General features: G+C 32.8%; 3 protein-coding genes across 4 annotated transcripts in view; 1 reads left to right on the top strand and 2 right to left on the bottom strand.

Annotated features, from left to right (window-relative positions):
* Nucleotides 1-1,315: 1,315 nt before the first annotated feature.
* LOC133175966 (uridine phosphorylase 2-like) overlaps nt 1,316-14,951 on the bottom strand; it is a 56,734-nt gene continuing 43,098 nt past the window's right edge. Inside the window, exons 1-8 of one of the 2 annotated variants that reach the window (XM_061311126.1) lie at nt 7,783-7,939; nt 6,562-6,697; nt 6,069-6,230; nt 5,562-5,682; nt 4,820-4,890; nt 4,356-4,491; nt 3,793-3,939; nt 1,316-2,943 (exon numbers count right to left, since the gene is read on the bottom strand). In XM_061311126.1, coding sequence (XP_061167110.1) covers nt 2,801-2,943; nt 3,793-3,939; nt 4,356-4,491; nt 4,820-4,890; nt 5,562-5,682; nt 6,069-6,230; nt 6,562-6,697; nt 7,783-7,811 — 945 coding nt within the window. In that variant the 5' untranslated portion in view covers nt 7,812-7,939 and the 3' untranslated portion in view covers nt 1,316-2,800. Of the gene's footprint in view, nt 2,944-3,792; nt 3,940-4,355; nt 4,492-4,819; nt 4,891-5,561; nt 5,683-6,068; nt 6,231-6,561; nt 6,723-7,782; nt 7,940-14,951 lie in introns of those variants that run through there. The other variant, XM_061311127.1, reaches the window with a different exon arrangement.
* Nucleotides 9,591-14,951, top strand: part of LOC133175870 (KAT8 regulatory NSL complex subunit 2-like) — a 33,659-nt gene continuing 28,298 nt past the window's right edge. The window contains exon 1 of the mRNA XM_061311013.1: nt 9,591-9,600. Within this exon, the coding sequence (XP_061166997.1) occupies nt 9,600 (1 nt within the window). The 5' untranslated portion in view covers nt 9,591-9,599. The remainder of the gene's footprint in view (nt 9,601-14,951) is intronic.
* LOC133175628 (myb-like protein X) lies at nt 10,385-13,539 on the bottom strand. Its single transcript, XM_061310745.1, has 7 exons — nt 13,471-13,539; nt 13,173-13,220; nt 12,876-12,962; nt 11,875-12,444; nt 11,598-11,807; nt 10,595-11,509; nt 10,385-10,477 (listed from the first exon to the last, which is right to left on the bottom strand). The coding sequence occupies exons 1-7, from the start codon at nt 13,537-13,539 to the stop codon at nt 10,385-10,387; spliced, it is 1,992 nt and encodes a 663-aa protein (XP_061166729.1).

Genomic DNA, 14,951 nt, shown 5'->3' with positions numbered 1-14,951 from the left:
TGCAGAAAAATTGTTTGTGTGAATAATTATATCAGAATATTTTCAGTTTTCTCATTAACAGCGCCCACCTACGTAACTTTGGCACTGCTGTTCTTCATCAGATCCCCCCCCCCTTGTAAAACTTATTGTGGCCCCACCCTATCCCAGGGATCATGATTGGAACAATTTAGAATATACGCTACCCCAGGATGCTTCCAAATAAGTTTTAGCTTTTCTGGCCCAGTGGATCTGGAGATCAATATTTTTAAAGATTTTTTCATTACATCTTAATGTAAAATTTTGATTCTCCATTGTGGCCCTTCCCTACCCCTTTGGGCCATGATTTGAACAATTTAGAATCTACACTACCTCAGGAAACTTCCATATAAGTTTCAGCCTTTCTGGCCCAGTGATTTTTGTGAGGATTTCTTAGTGACACCACTTTTTCTTGATTATCTCCCCTTGTAAGGGGGCTTGGCCCTTCATTTTAACAATTTAAACTCCCCTTCACCCAATCATGTTTTGTATCAACTTTGGTTAAAAGTGGCCCCATGGTTCTTGAGATTAAGAAGTTGAAAATGTGAAAAGTTTACAGACAGACGAACAGACAACAGGTGATCAGAAAAGCTCATTGGGCTTTCAATTCAGGTGAGCTAAAACACTGATATTTGTTTAAATTTATTATGTTATTCATGTCTCTGATAATATCTAGGTCATGAAATGTATTGTATTAACTGTGTTTCACCATAAAAAAAATTGATAAGTTGATGTTGATTGATTTGTGATACAAGTACATGATTTTAGTATCTCAGCACCCTCATCAGAAGACAGCTCCCCATGAAAGATGCTCAAGGCATTTAAGCAATCTTACTAACATATTGACTTGCAGGCATCTAAAGTGTAATTTTCATGCATAATCTGACACTGACACATCAACATGATGGGCAGATGTAATAAACCTTAATTGGAATTAAAAAAAAAACACACACTCAATTCTGAAAGATGTGCCACAAACATTACAGAGGTATTATGTCAGGAAGTTGATCTTTTCTTCTTGACCCGAGGTCAACATGATGGGAGGGTGCCGAATCGTCAACATGATGGGAGGGTGCAGAATCTAAAAAGAAGCTACCTACCAAAATGAAAGTCATGTCAAAAACACTTCAAAACTCACGTCTAAACTTCAAAATTTGTGAATTCATTACTTATCTATGTATAAAACTAGGGAAGGGGGATCCAGGGAAAATCCTTAATCTTATCACTGATTTATGTTACATAAAATAATTATATAAGCATAATAAATCAGCCTCAAATACACAGTACCAAAACAACACAATTAGTGCTGAAAGCTCTGTTCTTTATTACCTAATGCTGTAACCATTAGTATCAAAGCAGGAATTAAAACAACAGTCAGTAAAAGTAAACATAATTACTATAAAAAACATAACTCATAAATCAAACTTGTAGACATACATGTATGGTAGATCTAGCTTAAAAATGGATAATTTCTTTATTTGTTTCATAAATTATTAGACATAAATAATGGAATTGGGTAAATCATGGCACTCAAACATGAACTTAAAAATATAATTAAAAAAATTGTCAACCAAGGATCATATATACATGTATGTATCAAAAATCATATACGATTACAGCATAATAAATGTTTTAATTAGAGATCTACCCTCTATTGCACAATATGTCTATATCTCTTTGATCAACACCATTACAAGTAAAACACACTGATATTCTTAAGGAGTAATTTAAAAATACATACAAAATTAGGGAGAAAAAGTGGGGAAAATATAAAAAGAGAGAAAGAAAAGCTTAAAAAGAAAAATGGAAATACATATCTGTCTGTTCAGTTGAACAATGATACCCAAATAACTTGAATGACTAAATACAGTTGTAAGATATCCATTTAAATGTATTTCCTTAACCTGAGGTTAAAAAATCCTATACATGTATTACAGAAACACATTTCTCTCTTCATCACTGACATTGCATTGTGCCACCTCAAAAATGCTAAAATAAAAATCTGCTGATAATTTTACAGCCATTTTGATTACTTCTGATGTTACAGAGACTAAGATATACATGTGCATTTTAATGTTCTCGATAAAAATGCTTTTTATGTTTGATTAAAAATGTCACCGGACACTGGATTTTTGCATGGCAAGTATACATTTCTAGAAAATCCTACCAGCTACATGGGTATCTTGACTTCAGCCACTTGTCAGATGTGTATCCTCACATCTTTCACAGAGACAAGAGGATATGAGTCAGACATTTGTTTTAAAATGGCTACATGTTAATCTATAGTGAAGCATATTAAAACTGTGTAACAAAAAGTGACCAATCTTTAAAACATTTTACACAACAGATAAATAGAATCAAACTAATATAATCTAACAATTAAAATATTCACATATCAAATTTTCCTAAAGAAAGAATGCAAAAAAATTAAAGGTAAATGCAAAAAAAAAAAACAATTCAAAAAGTGTTCCCTAATAATTTGTACACAAAGTACCAACACTCAAAAAAAGACAATAAATCTATAAAACTAAATATATAACAGCATGAACAACATATAAAGAAAAATGCTTTAACATTCCTTTTGATATGGTACAGAATTATGTGTATAATATGATTGCTATAGCATTTTGGTTTCAAAGTTTTGAAGGAGATTTCTGACTCAGTACCAATATAATTACATAAAAATGTACTGTATATGTTATGAAATCTGATTCCTTATTCCTGATAAATTAATAATTTAAATTTTGATGACCAAAGTACATCTATATTATGAAAATTGGTGTTGTTAATCTGATATTCCAAGTTTCTTCTTGATAAATGCCGACATAATTCTTTGAGGACGTTGTTGCCATTCCTCCATTACATCATGTGGGGTAGAGATTTGGTCCCCTTTCAATCTGTCTAGGAGTGTCACACACAGTACAGCACCTACAATTATAATGGACATATAAGTGAGCATTATTTATGTAAAGTTAAACACAGATAATCAAAATTTACAAAGTTCACCTCACCAGATGTAATACATATCTGGGTTGTCTCACAAATGACTGATCAATGAGACACCAAAATTAGTTCAATCAAATAGTGTTTCAAACATCCAGTAATTACAACATCTGAAATATGACTGAAGTATGTATGCACTTCAAGACACTTGATCATCTCCATAGTTTGGTGCTAGGTGCATGGCTTACACATGTAGGGCTAGGAATAGACCTGCTCCAAAAGCTTACATGGCCCCTCACCAGAAAATAAGGGTTACTCAGAGTTAGCATCCAAGATATGCTTGGTCATACACATATACAGATGCATCATCCATGCAAGTTTGGTCTTTGGGTGGCTTCTAGAGTTTAAGTTAATTAGAATGCACTTGTTCCAAAACTTGTTCACTTATCCAGTAAAAATAATACAAACATAATTCAAAGTAGAGTTTGTACTATGTATACTTTGTTGAATCATCAATGCAAGTTTGGTCCGTTTTCAAGTACCTTTAAGATACTTGGGAAAGGATCTGCCCCACACATTTTAACCTGGTCACTTGTAAAGAAATTAAAGTTTAGACTCAGCTTCAAAGAAAGACTGGTAGTAAGCAACTCTTATTGTATCATCCATGCAACTTGGTCTGGGTAGACCCTTTTAATAGATACTTGTAAACTGGACCTACTTCAAAAAAAAAAGCCTAAAATGCCTATGATGACATTGACAGTTTATATTAAGCATAAGCTCATCTTAGCTTCCTTGAAGTGAGCTAAATATTCAAAGTGAGCCAAAAATTCTTACTTTTGACACCTGCCCTGTGGCACATGGCAGCAAAACACAATGATTCCATTTCAATATTGGCAATTCCCTTTCCATGAGCTCGTTTGAGAAAATTCATCTTATCCTCCTCAGTGAAGTCACAAAATGCTCCATCCAACCTGCCCTGACCTTGAAAAGTAAAAAAAAAAGATATTATTTAAAAGGAGTATTCAAAAAGAAGTTTAACAAAATAAAATGGTTCATTGAAACGTCTTGCATATTATAACTTCAATGATTACTATAAACTGAGCAGTTTGTTGCAAACAGTAGACTTTAGAGCTAATGGTAGACTTTAAGCCTCATTCATAAAGTGATTGAAATAGTTCAGACATTGCCAAAGTTTCTGTTTTTGTTTAGCAAGTCTTATCCACACAAGAGCTTTACAAGTAACACAGAACAGTAAATCTTTTATTTTGCATGTATTTGTATAAAGTTTGCCAATGGCTTTAGCCTTATCTATCACTATTGTCCTAGGTAATGCTATATACAGTCAATTTATTCTATGAAATTTAAACATACATATACAATAATACAACATATACTACCTTCATAGAAGTCATATGTACACATAGTTTTTCCTAGCACTGTCTCGCATCCTATAGATTTAGCTACATCTAAGAGTTCATTGTTCAACATAGGACACAGAAAAGCAGGGAACTGATTAATCAATCCCAGAATTGCCTGCAATCAGATAAAAAAGTATGTGAAATGAACTGCTAAAATTTTATGTAATCTAAATATATATATCTCCCTCATATAATTTACAATAAATAAACAGATATAGGTATCTTTCTTGACTCTGTGGAATTGAAGAAAAATATTTTGAAATGACTCCTATTTTTGCAATTTCCTAATTACAAATACCTCTCCTTAAAAGAGGCATGACTTTGTATTCATTATTATTCCAATTCCCTTTATCCAAGGACGCTATGTGGAAAAAAGCCCCTTGCCTCAGGTGAGCTAAAAAAAAAATTATGTTCACCAGTATGAAGAACCATAAAGTACATACCACTTCCATATATGGTCGTAGAAGGCCATCTACAGCAGCCTCAGATATAACAACTGTACCAGGCTCCAGGCCTGAAAATGAGTAATAAATCTATAATGAATTGGATGTAATTATTCCAGACTTCAAACTTCAGAAATCTACATAACTTCATACCAGTGTTTATAACTACTGTAGATCATCAAATTTTTAAGACAAGTTTTTTTTCATGAATCATGTATATGGTATTTATAAGCGAGACAAAATTTTCATGAATGCTGGTTATTGCTGTAGCTATCCTAGGCTAATAAAAATATGCGAATAAAAAAACTGATTTACAGTATTCACTCTTTTCCAGGTTCAAAGCGTAAGGGTAGTTTATAAATCTATATATGGTACACTGGATATTGAAACATTACAATTTACTTAAAAGACATTCACACTGTCACTTTCCACTTCAACAATATTAAGAGAAAATATTATTTAAAAGCAGGTTGAATAAATCTTCAGGGAATTCACTACTGAATATATACTTATATTTATTTTCAAAACAAAATATCATCTGCAGATTTAGAAAAAGCTATAATTTTAAAAACATCCAATACAAATATTTTCTTATAACTACATGCATAATATGTGTCCCTTAGGGAAGAAAATGATTTCCATCTCTTCATACTGCTTTAAAGCAAAACAAAAAAAGCATAAACAAGTTACAAAACTTTGTAATTTTATTTTATTTACTGAAGTAAAAATTTAAAAATCCTACCAAGTCCACCACTGGTTCCCAACCTGAAGAAGATGACCTCTCCGGGGTCACATCCTGCATGATTCAGCAGTTTTAGGATTTCATGGATCAGTATGGACAAGGAGGGGATTCCCATCCCATGCTAAAATATATGTCTTAAAATAATTCACAAACATTTCACATTCTGTATTAAAATTTGGTCATACATACGCATAATTTACATAATCATTTATGCTACAGTTCACAGTCAGTGACAATACTTATTTCACTTAAAGAAACCATTCAAAAAAAAAAAATTAATGTACAGATGGATATCAACAAAATTATGCATCCTGATGTATTGATGAAATCTGTTCTACATCTGTACAAACTTCAATTAAATCAAGCTAAAATTTTGAAAATGATTTACAGTAGGACAAACAGATGAACAAACAATGGACATGCTACCAATGCTAAGCTCTTCTGGTCATCAATCAGTTGAGGTAAAAAAGTGAAACTATAAATGTTTCAGCACATTAATCCACTTACACTAACTGAGAGAACAGGGCCCACTTTATATAACACATATCGATCTGATCCTCTAGATATATTCTCTAATGTTTGACCAGCAACCATTTTGTATTTCAATTCATCCACCATGTAAAATGCAAATGCCTTCATACGACTTGGTGACCCTCCAAAGCAAACAAACTGAAAGAACAAGAATACAATAATTGCTCTACTTGATAAAAAACAAAGATGTTATTGTTTGATGCACTCAACCCTGATGAAACAATTTAAGATTCATTGACCATCTTATAAGAGAGATAACTCTAACTGAGATTAATGACTATTATTTCCTTAAAGATATTGTCACACAGATTCCCATTTCAATTATAATTCAGATTTCTTTTGGATAATCATTTTTATTGAAGCTAAGTTTTATATGAGTAAAAAAAACAGGGATGATACACCTTAAAAAAAAAAAGCATTTGGTCCAGGTGAGCTAAAAATGGAATAAGGACAAACAAATTCTACTTACTCTAACATCCTTAAACATGTCTTTTAAATCATGATGTTCTGTATCCAACGCTAAATGATAAAGATAGTCCTCCTTCATGGTTGCCAGATTGGCATTTCTTACAAAGCTAGGCTTTGGACTTGGAGGAGGTTCCATGCTAAAACCATTATTAAGTTCAGAAACTTGAGAAAACATTTTTTAAACATGAAGGAATAAGTTGATTAAAAATCAGAGTTTATCCATCATGGAGTACCATAGCCTACAGACACCTTGTTACTAAATTTTGCTGGAATTAAGAACAAAAAATGCCCTGGACAAAGAAAAATGAAGCGATCAGATTTTAATACAGAATTGAGTAAGGATGCAGGATCAGGCTTAATTTTTTCAAAAATATTTTATTAGGCAATGGAAAAGAGAAAAAGATTAAATTCTAAAAAAGATTAATTTCATATGAAAGATGCAGAAATTTCAAAAGAATTTCTTAAATTTCAATCAGGAATAGATAGATGATAGCTTAAGTATTAGAGGTATGTTGACAGATGGTAAATGCCATATCGTTGACATGTTGAGTGATCCCTAACATTGTATTGCTGAGGAATAAGTTGGACTGAGGTGCAGGAAATATTCAATCTCAAATTAGCAGTATAACATATGGTAGATCACCAAATTTATGCAACACTTTCTTCGCAAGATAGTTATTTGGCATTTAAAAGCGAGAAAAAATTTTCATAAATTTTGATTATTGTTGTACATGTTGTATATAATTTAATATTTATACAGTACTTAACAGTACACTGCAGATTAATGAATTAACTATATAGCTATGTGCTGCAAGATCTGGGCCTTTTTTTCCATCAGAATGATATACATCTTTGCAGCTACACAGATACAGCAAACACGCTTATGAAGAATTCAAGCTTATAAAGAAGTGATATTTATTTCCTGTAATTTTAAAACATATTATGAACTTTTAAAATGATTATACAAATTACATGTATATAAGGAATCAAAATTGTTGGTCTACAAAACTTAAATTAGCCATGAGTATGCATTTACTCCATTAGTTTAATGAATCGAGAGTTGTATTCCCCTGGTTAGAATAATCTAACTGTGTCTCGGGACAAACTCTCACCGGGTCCGTAGGACATAATTAGTTTTTAACAGTTTAACGATTGAACGTTCTATCAAGCATTCCCCTCCCCCTTTCCAAAATTAATTGAATAAAAATTTTAAACATCTTACTTTGTGATATCCATGTCATTTTGATCCATAGCTCAAACGTTCCACGGATATAAGGTCGTCGAAGGTTGAAGAATTTCACAGAGCATGCAATTAAAATCACTAAACAGAACAGAAATTCAATATAGCAAGCACTTCCGAGGCAATTAGGAATAGAAAACAAACAGGAAATTAAGGTAAATGTGTGTGAACATGTGTTCCAAAAATTTCACTCTTAAAAATTTCGTGTCATACTGCACTTCCCTGAACTCACCTTAATTTATTAGGAAAATGATAATTTATCCGTACAGTCTACTTTCGTTTTCGAGAAATAAGACACAAAACCGGATGCAAGTCGGAAATCGGATATCCGAAACATTTGTATAGATTTCTCTGTCATAAACAGATAATTATTCAAATGGTACAGAATAATAAAAATACTCACTTATTGATAGCTACAGCCTTTATCATCGGGTCAGATCCAGCTGGAGCGTGTTGGAAATAGGTGTGTGTTTGTGTGGGGTTGGGGGGGGGGGGGTTCAGTTCAATATCATACATGTGACAAGTATGTATATACAGAGAGAGAGAGAGAGAGAGAGAGAGAGAGAGAGAGAGAGAGAGAGAGAGAGAGAGATATTTCCTTTTTTCCATCTTCAAAAAAAGAGAAAATTCTAAATTAAGCAAAGAAACATAATGTTATTAAAATCATTTTTCATGATGGCATATTTCTGCCCCCCCCCCTCCCCTTACATGCATGACTAATTAAGTTTGCATGCGTTCAGCTTTTGGACAATTAATTCAATAAGTTACCCGCCGTAGCTATTCATGCTGGAAAAAATACTAGAGATATTATGAACAATGAACTCACAAAATGATACTGATATATAACGTTACATTCCGTTATATTAGACAATCCACCGTGTAAAAAAATGGCATAACAATTAGTATGAAAAACGTCACGTAGCATTCAACCTAATGATAAGGTCATTGTATCGACTATATAACCTGCGAAATGTACTTGACTTCAAACGAGACTGTTGATATCCTTGTTTCATCAACTTGTTTGTCAATAGCTTGCCTTGTTTTAGAAATTGTTCGTACTTTGAGCATGCTCTCGTGTATCGAATCAACTGAGAGACATAAACCCCCTACTTTTCTAGTAAAAATCCAAATATGAAACAGATATGTCATATTCGGTGGTATCTTTAATTTCAAGTTTACTTGGATATATCGAGTCGATATATAAATGGAAGTAACTATCATTAATCGATAATACGTTGTTGATATACCTAAATGTCGAGTTGAAGGCCACAGCAAGTGTTTTCTTCTCATGTACAAGTTTCTGAACAAATTTTGCTTCATATGAATACCAGTTGAGACTAATAATTATCATTGACCTCAGTCCAAATAATGTTGATCAAACATGGATGACGGTAATACTAGGGATACAAACTATCCTTCACTATTTGGTGATGCTGCATATATGACTCCTACTTTCTGGATAGGGGATCCTGTAGATGCTTTTGGAGTCAATTACCAGGTGATAAGGAGTCCTACGGTATATCTTTATACCACAAGTCATGCTTTCAACTAAACTGCATAATGTTTTGCCAATAAGGATCATAGTATTAAACATTTTTGGAATACTGCATAATTGGATAAATAAACCTGTTAGACATGAAAAAGTGGATACACTTCTTAAAATGACCAACATCACTAAGGATAGACAAGGTATCACACTTAGCCTTGGGTGCTGCGTGTACTGGAACATTTAGTATAAATCCTACACTGGCTATATTTTCTAGACGAGTGATGTAGTTAAAACTTCTGAAAGAGGTTCTAGTATATTTTCAAGTGATTATGCTCAACAATCTGTTTCAGACGCTACATGAGATACACTTTATCCAGTCGAATCTGCATTGCATTGCAACCTTTTATGAACCAAATTGTTTTGTTTTTGTTTTTTAACCTCAATTTTTACTCAGACGCCGTTTTATTATAATTATTATTCCTGACATTAGCTTCTACTTGTACAGATTTAATAAATTTCCCTTCAAAGAAGTGGGAGGGTGTGGACATATTTCATAGAAGTATTAACGTATGAATTATTGAACATTGTGAGAACTGCCTCTCTTTAATTTTTTCATCTTGTTTCAAAAGTACAACTCATTAATTGTGATAATTGAGTTTAGGAACTGCAGTCAATGGCGAGGGACAACAGTTTAAAGGATCCCATAATTGTGTCAAATGTTTTATTATTGACCACTTTTTTTTACCTTGAATTCGGAGAACATCTTTTATATATATATATATATATATATATATATATATATATATATATATATATATATATATATATATATATATATATATATATATATATATATATATATATACTGTCTTTCGGTTGAATTCAAATTCAGTCTGTGGGATAACACATCAACAATGAGTTATGAGTTTCTATAGTAATGGAAAAATAACACAAAGGTTTAGGAAATTACTTTTAAAAAATAAAAATAAATTCAATATAGATATAAAAATGAAATAAATTAAAAACAAATGAATAAAAAAATACATTTTAAAAAATATATTATTCTGCCATTCATATATCTATATTTCTTAAACATTAATTCCTAAAAAGTTTCCTCATTCTCTCCAGAAATCCAGTTCTCTCTGTTTTGTTCTTTATTTCTGTCTTTTTCTTCTGATTTTTCTTCTTCTGAAAAGATATGTGTTAAAAATTGAACTACAGATATATTTTTAATAAAACAGTAAATGAACCACATCAAGGCACAAATTTCAAAAGTGGGATACAGTGAAACAAATTTGTACTCACAGTTAAACATGCATATGATGTTCCACAGAGGAATCTGTACCAGAAAGGCTGTCTTTCCTGGGTATAAATGTAATTAAAGTCATCCTCAGTATCAAAATTTCTCTCCTTCTTCTTTCCTTTCATTCTTTTTTCCTTCAATGTTTCCATTATTTCCTCTTTCGTTGTCTCTGTTTCCTCCTCTTCTTTTTGTTCCTCTAAATTTTCCTCCTTCCCTATATTTGTGTTTGATTTTTCCTTTTGTTTTTCTGCCTCTGACATCAGTATCCTCTTTGCTATGTTTGATTTTCCCTCATTTTCTTTATCTGCAGTATCAATTTTCTTTTCTACATCAGCTTTCTCCACCTGTTTTCCAGCTTCTGAAGTCTCTATATTCCTTTTATCTGACTTTTCCTTCCATCCCTCCTCTGATGGCTCTATCTTATTTCCTTTATCTGACTTTTCCTTCCTTTCCTCCTCTGATGGCTCTATCTTATTTCCTTTATCTGACTTTTCCTTCCTTTCCTCCTCTGACATCTCTATCTTATTTCCTTTGTCTGACTTTTCCTTCCATCCCTCCTCTGATGGCTCTATCTTATTTCCTTTATCTGGCTTTTCCTTCCTTTCCTCCTCTGACATCTCTATCTTATTTCCTTTGTCTGACTTTTCCTTCCATCCCTCCTCTGATGGCTCTATCTTATTTCCTTTATCTGACTTTTCCTTCCTTTCCTCCTCTGACATCTCTGTCTTATTTCCTTTGTCTGACTTTTCCTTCCATTCCTCCTCTGATGGCTCTATCTTATTTCCTTTATATGACTTTTCCTTCCCTTCCTCCTCTGATGGCTCTATCCTCTTTCCTACATCTGATTTCTTCTCTTTCTCTGTTTCTGTTATTTCTATCTCCTTATTTGTGTCTGATTTCCCCTCTTCTGTGTCTCCCTTTAAAGTGTCCATCTTATTTTCTGTACCTGATTTTTCTTCCTTCTTATCTACATCTGATGTATATATCTTGTTTTCGTTGTGTGACTTTTTCTTCTTTCTTGAGTACACCTGATGTGTCTATCTTCTTTTCTGTATGTGATTTCTCTTCTTCTTTGTCTAGACCTGATATGTCTATCTTCTTTTCTGCATCTGAATCGTATCGTTGCTTGATTTCATCTGATGTGCCTATTTTCTTTTTTCTTTTTGACATTCCTTCTGCCTCCACCTCCTCTGTTGTCTCCATTTTCTTTTCTGTCTCAGAATTAACCACATTTTTTTCTGCCCCAGCTATCTCTTTTTTTTATTTTCATAATTTTGTCTGCCTCTGGTTTTTCCTCCTCTTTCTCTGCTTTAGGTTCCTCCTTTTCTGTCTCTGACTTTTCCAGCCTTTGTTCAGCCTCTAATTTGTCTTTCTTTTCCTTTGCTACTGATTTCATCACTACTTTGTCTGTCTTTGATTTCTCCTCCTTACTTTCAACTGTTTTTAGTTTGCTTTTGTCTTCTTTTTCTCCTCGTGATTTTAGCTCATTTCTTCCTCCTGTCTCGGATTTCTCCTCCTTACTTTCAACTGTTTTCAGTTTGTTCTTGTCCTCTTTTTCTCCTCCTGATTTCAACTCATTTCTTCCTTCTATCTCGGATTTCTCTCTTCTTTTTTCCCTGCATTTTCCATTTGTCCTTAATCTCTTCTCTACTTCCATTTTCAACATCGCAACTTGCTTCTTCAATATCTCTTTCTTTAATTTTTCTTCTTCTTTCTCCCATCTTAATTTCTTCTTCTTATGTCTCATATTCTTCTGTTTCACATCGGCTCTTTGTTTTTCTTTTGCCTTTATTCTTTCGTCCTTCTTTTCGACCATCTCATCTTTTAAATTCAGAATGGCCAAATGTTCTTCCTAAAAATACACCAGTAAATAATTGCAAGTCTCATGCAGTGTGAAGCTTTTTTTTTTATATCCATTATATGGTAGTTGATTTCACTGTCACGTTTGCCAGTTCCTTTACATTTATTCCAATTACATGTAAATAATAGTCAGTAAAAAAATCACCTACCACAGTTTTCTTCAAATTCAATTGGGTTTTATTCTACAAAAATAAATGTGCATTGTTTCAATAATTTGAAATATCATTTAAGAAATTTTAGAATGTGGTTTTGATTATCAAAGATAAATTTTAGCTTTACAGAAAACGCGTATTGCTATTTTTATTGTAAAATGAACTTTCAGTGTCAATCCCCCTTTTTCCAGATTCGAGGAACAAAATTTATTTATCAGGAAAGTCGCTGAAAACAATGTTTTAGTAGAAAGAATTTTACTGTATATCTCACCTTTTCTTTCTTTAATTTCTCCTCTTCCACCTTTTCCACCATCTCCGCCCAGTTGTAGTGGAATTTGAGAATGGCCAACTTCTCATTCTGGAAATAAATCATGTAAGCATGAAGCCCCTTATGCAGTATGAATTTTTACTTTTCTTTATTCACCTTTATGCAATTAAATTTGAATCATGTATCTTAGCATCACTGCAATTCATGGCAAGTGTAGATTGTATCCCCCCCCCCCCTCCGCAATTTCTGAAGTTTTCTCATTCCTTTAATTATTTGGATTCAGTAAATTCACCAACTTACCACACTTTTCACAGCCTCCTCTCCAAAATTAAGTATTTCAGTTTTCTCCTACAAAGACAATACAAACATAAATCATTGCCAAAATAAAAACATTTACAAAAGATTTTTATTACATTGGGGGGGGGGATATTAATAGAATAAAGAAAAGTACGTAGACATCAGTAGACATCATACATAATTTATCCTGCTCGAAACAAGTATTTTTTAAAACGCCAGTAAGCCAGTTATGAATAATAATTCTATATGACCACCAATGTTTGAAGAATATATTTTGTTTGTAATTGGTCTGATAACAAACCTGGATAGAACTTGTCATATTTTTTGGGACACTCCTGTGAAAAGAATTATCACAACAATGTTCCGCCATTCGTTGTTAAAAGCGTCAATATTTTGACGTCACAATGATGTGACGTTAAAATATTGTGACGAATCAGTGATCTATTACCATCCCGTTTCGGAAATAGTGCCACAAATAGATAATCTGTCACATAAACACAACACGGCTCCGACATTCGTTGCTTGCAATTTTGGAAATTGTGACGTCATAATATCTTAACGTCACAAAAGAAGCGCCCAAACTTACTTTCCAGGCTATTTTTCCTGTCCTTGTTAAACATCAAAATAACGAAATTTATATTTTAACAGTTATCAAAGTAATCTCTTATTTGGAAAAATAGTTTGTGGACAATAAACTAGAGCTGATTCAAATTTTAATCCGTGATGAAATATAAAATTAATTTGCTCTCTTCTCTCTCTCTCTCTCTCTCTCTCTCTCTCTCTCTCAGTATGTGTATGTGATTATTTCATATAGACAATTTGACTGTAGCAGATTAAATTTGTGTCCATTTGAAAAAAAGGAGAGAGAGAGAGAAGGCCCGTCTTTGTTTATTTTCATAACGGTATACCGTCCTAATGTCTGTGTCTACAAAAGAATTCAGGCACACATTCTACAGATCATTTGTTTAAGTTCACACTTCAACACAGTGATGTTAAATAAGAATTACATTGGCCACCTTAATCATTATTAGTTGCATTTTTTCCTCCTATTCGTGCATCCACACCTCTTAACTCTGAAAATTGTAATGATATACAAGAAATGTTGGAATTCGCTCAAATTGCACTAATATAAAAATGGTGAAAAGGGGATACATCAAGTAAGTAAGGTCAATTAGACCAGAAAAAAAAGATTCATTAAAAGCAATGCCATAATGATAATAAAACTGTTACAGCTATAGAAATTATATGATTTATCAAACTTTTTCAAAATTCATAACAGAAGGGTAAAGGGAATTTCAAACTCCGTATCATTTACATCAACACTTACGGTTTGTTGCGTTGTTGATTTGTTCAAACCATGGCCACTTAGCTTAGGGTGGATCTATATTAGAGGGTCAAGGGAATTTAAATTACATCTTTCAATATTAGATTGTGGCGCCATCCTCTATATATTAATGTCACTACTTGTGACCATACTGTTCTTGGGTAAAAGATTTTAATTTAAAAAAAAGGATTTCTCTTGATTCTAACTTAGATAAATTGCATCGCAAATAAAGTCTATTTACAGTACATGTACATGTACATATATTTTTAGCTCACCTAAGCTGAAAGGTCAAGTGAGCTTTTCTGATCACCCGTTGTCCGTCGTCCGTCTGTCTGTCCGTCTGTAAACTTTTCACATTTTCAACTTCTTCTCAAGAACCACTGGGCCAATTTTAACCAAACTTGGTACAAAGTATCCTTGGGTGAAGGGGAGTGTAAATTGTTAAAATAAAGGGCCAA

Source organism: Saccostrea echinata, unplaced genomic scaffold (assembly GCF_033153115.1).
Source record: "Saccostrea echinata isolate AGI-Se365-2 ecotype Australia unplaced genomic scaffold, CSIRO_AGI_Sech_v1 ptg000064l, whole genome shotgun sequence".
Lineage (NCBI taxonomy): Eukaryota > Metazoa > Mollusca > Bivalvia > Ostreida > Ostreidae > Saccostrea > Saccostrea echinata.
This window is presented reverse-complemented; position numbering and strand designations above follow the sequence as displayed.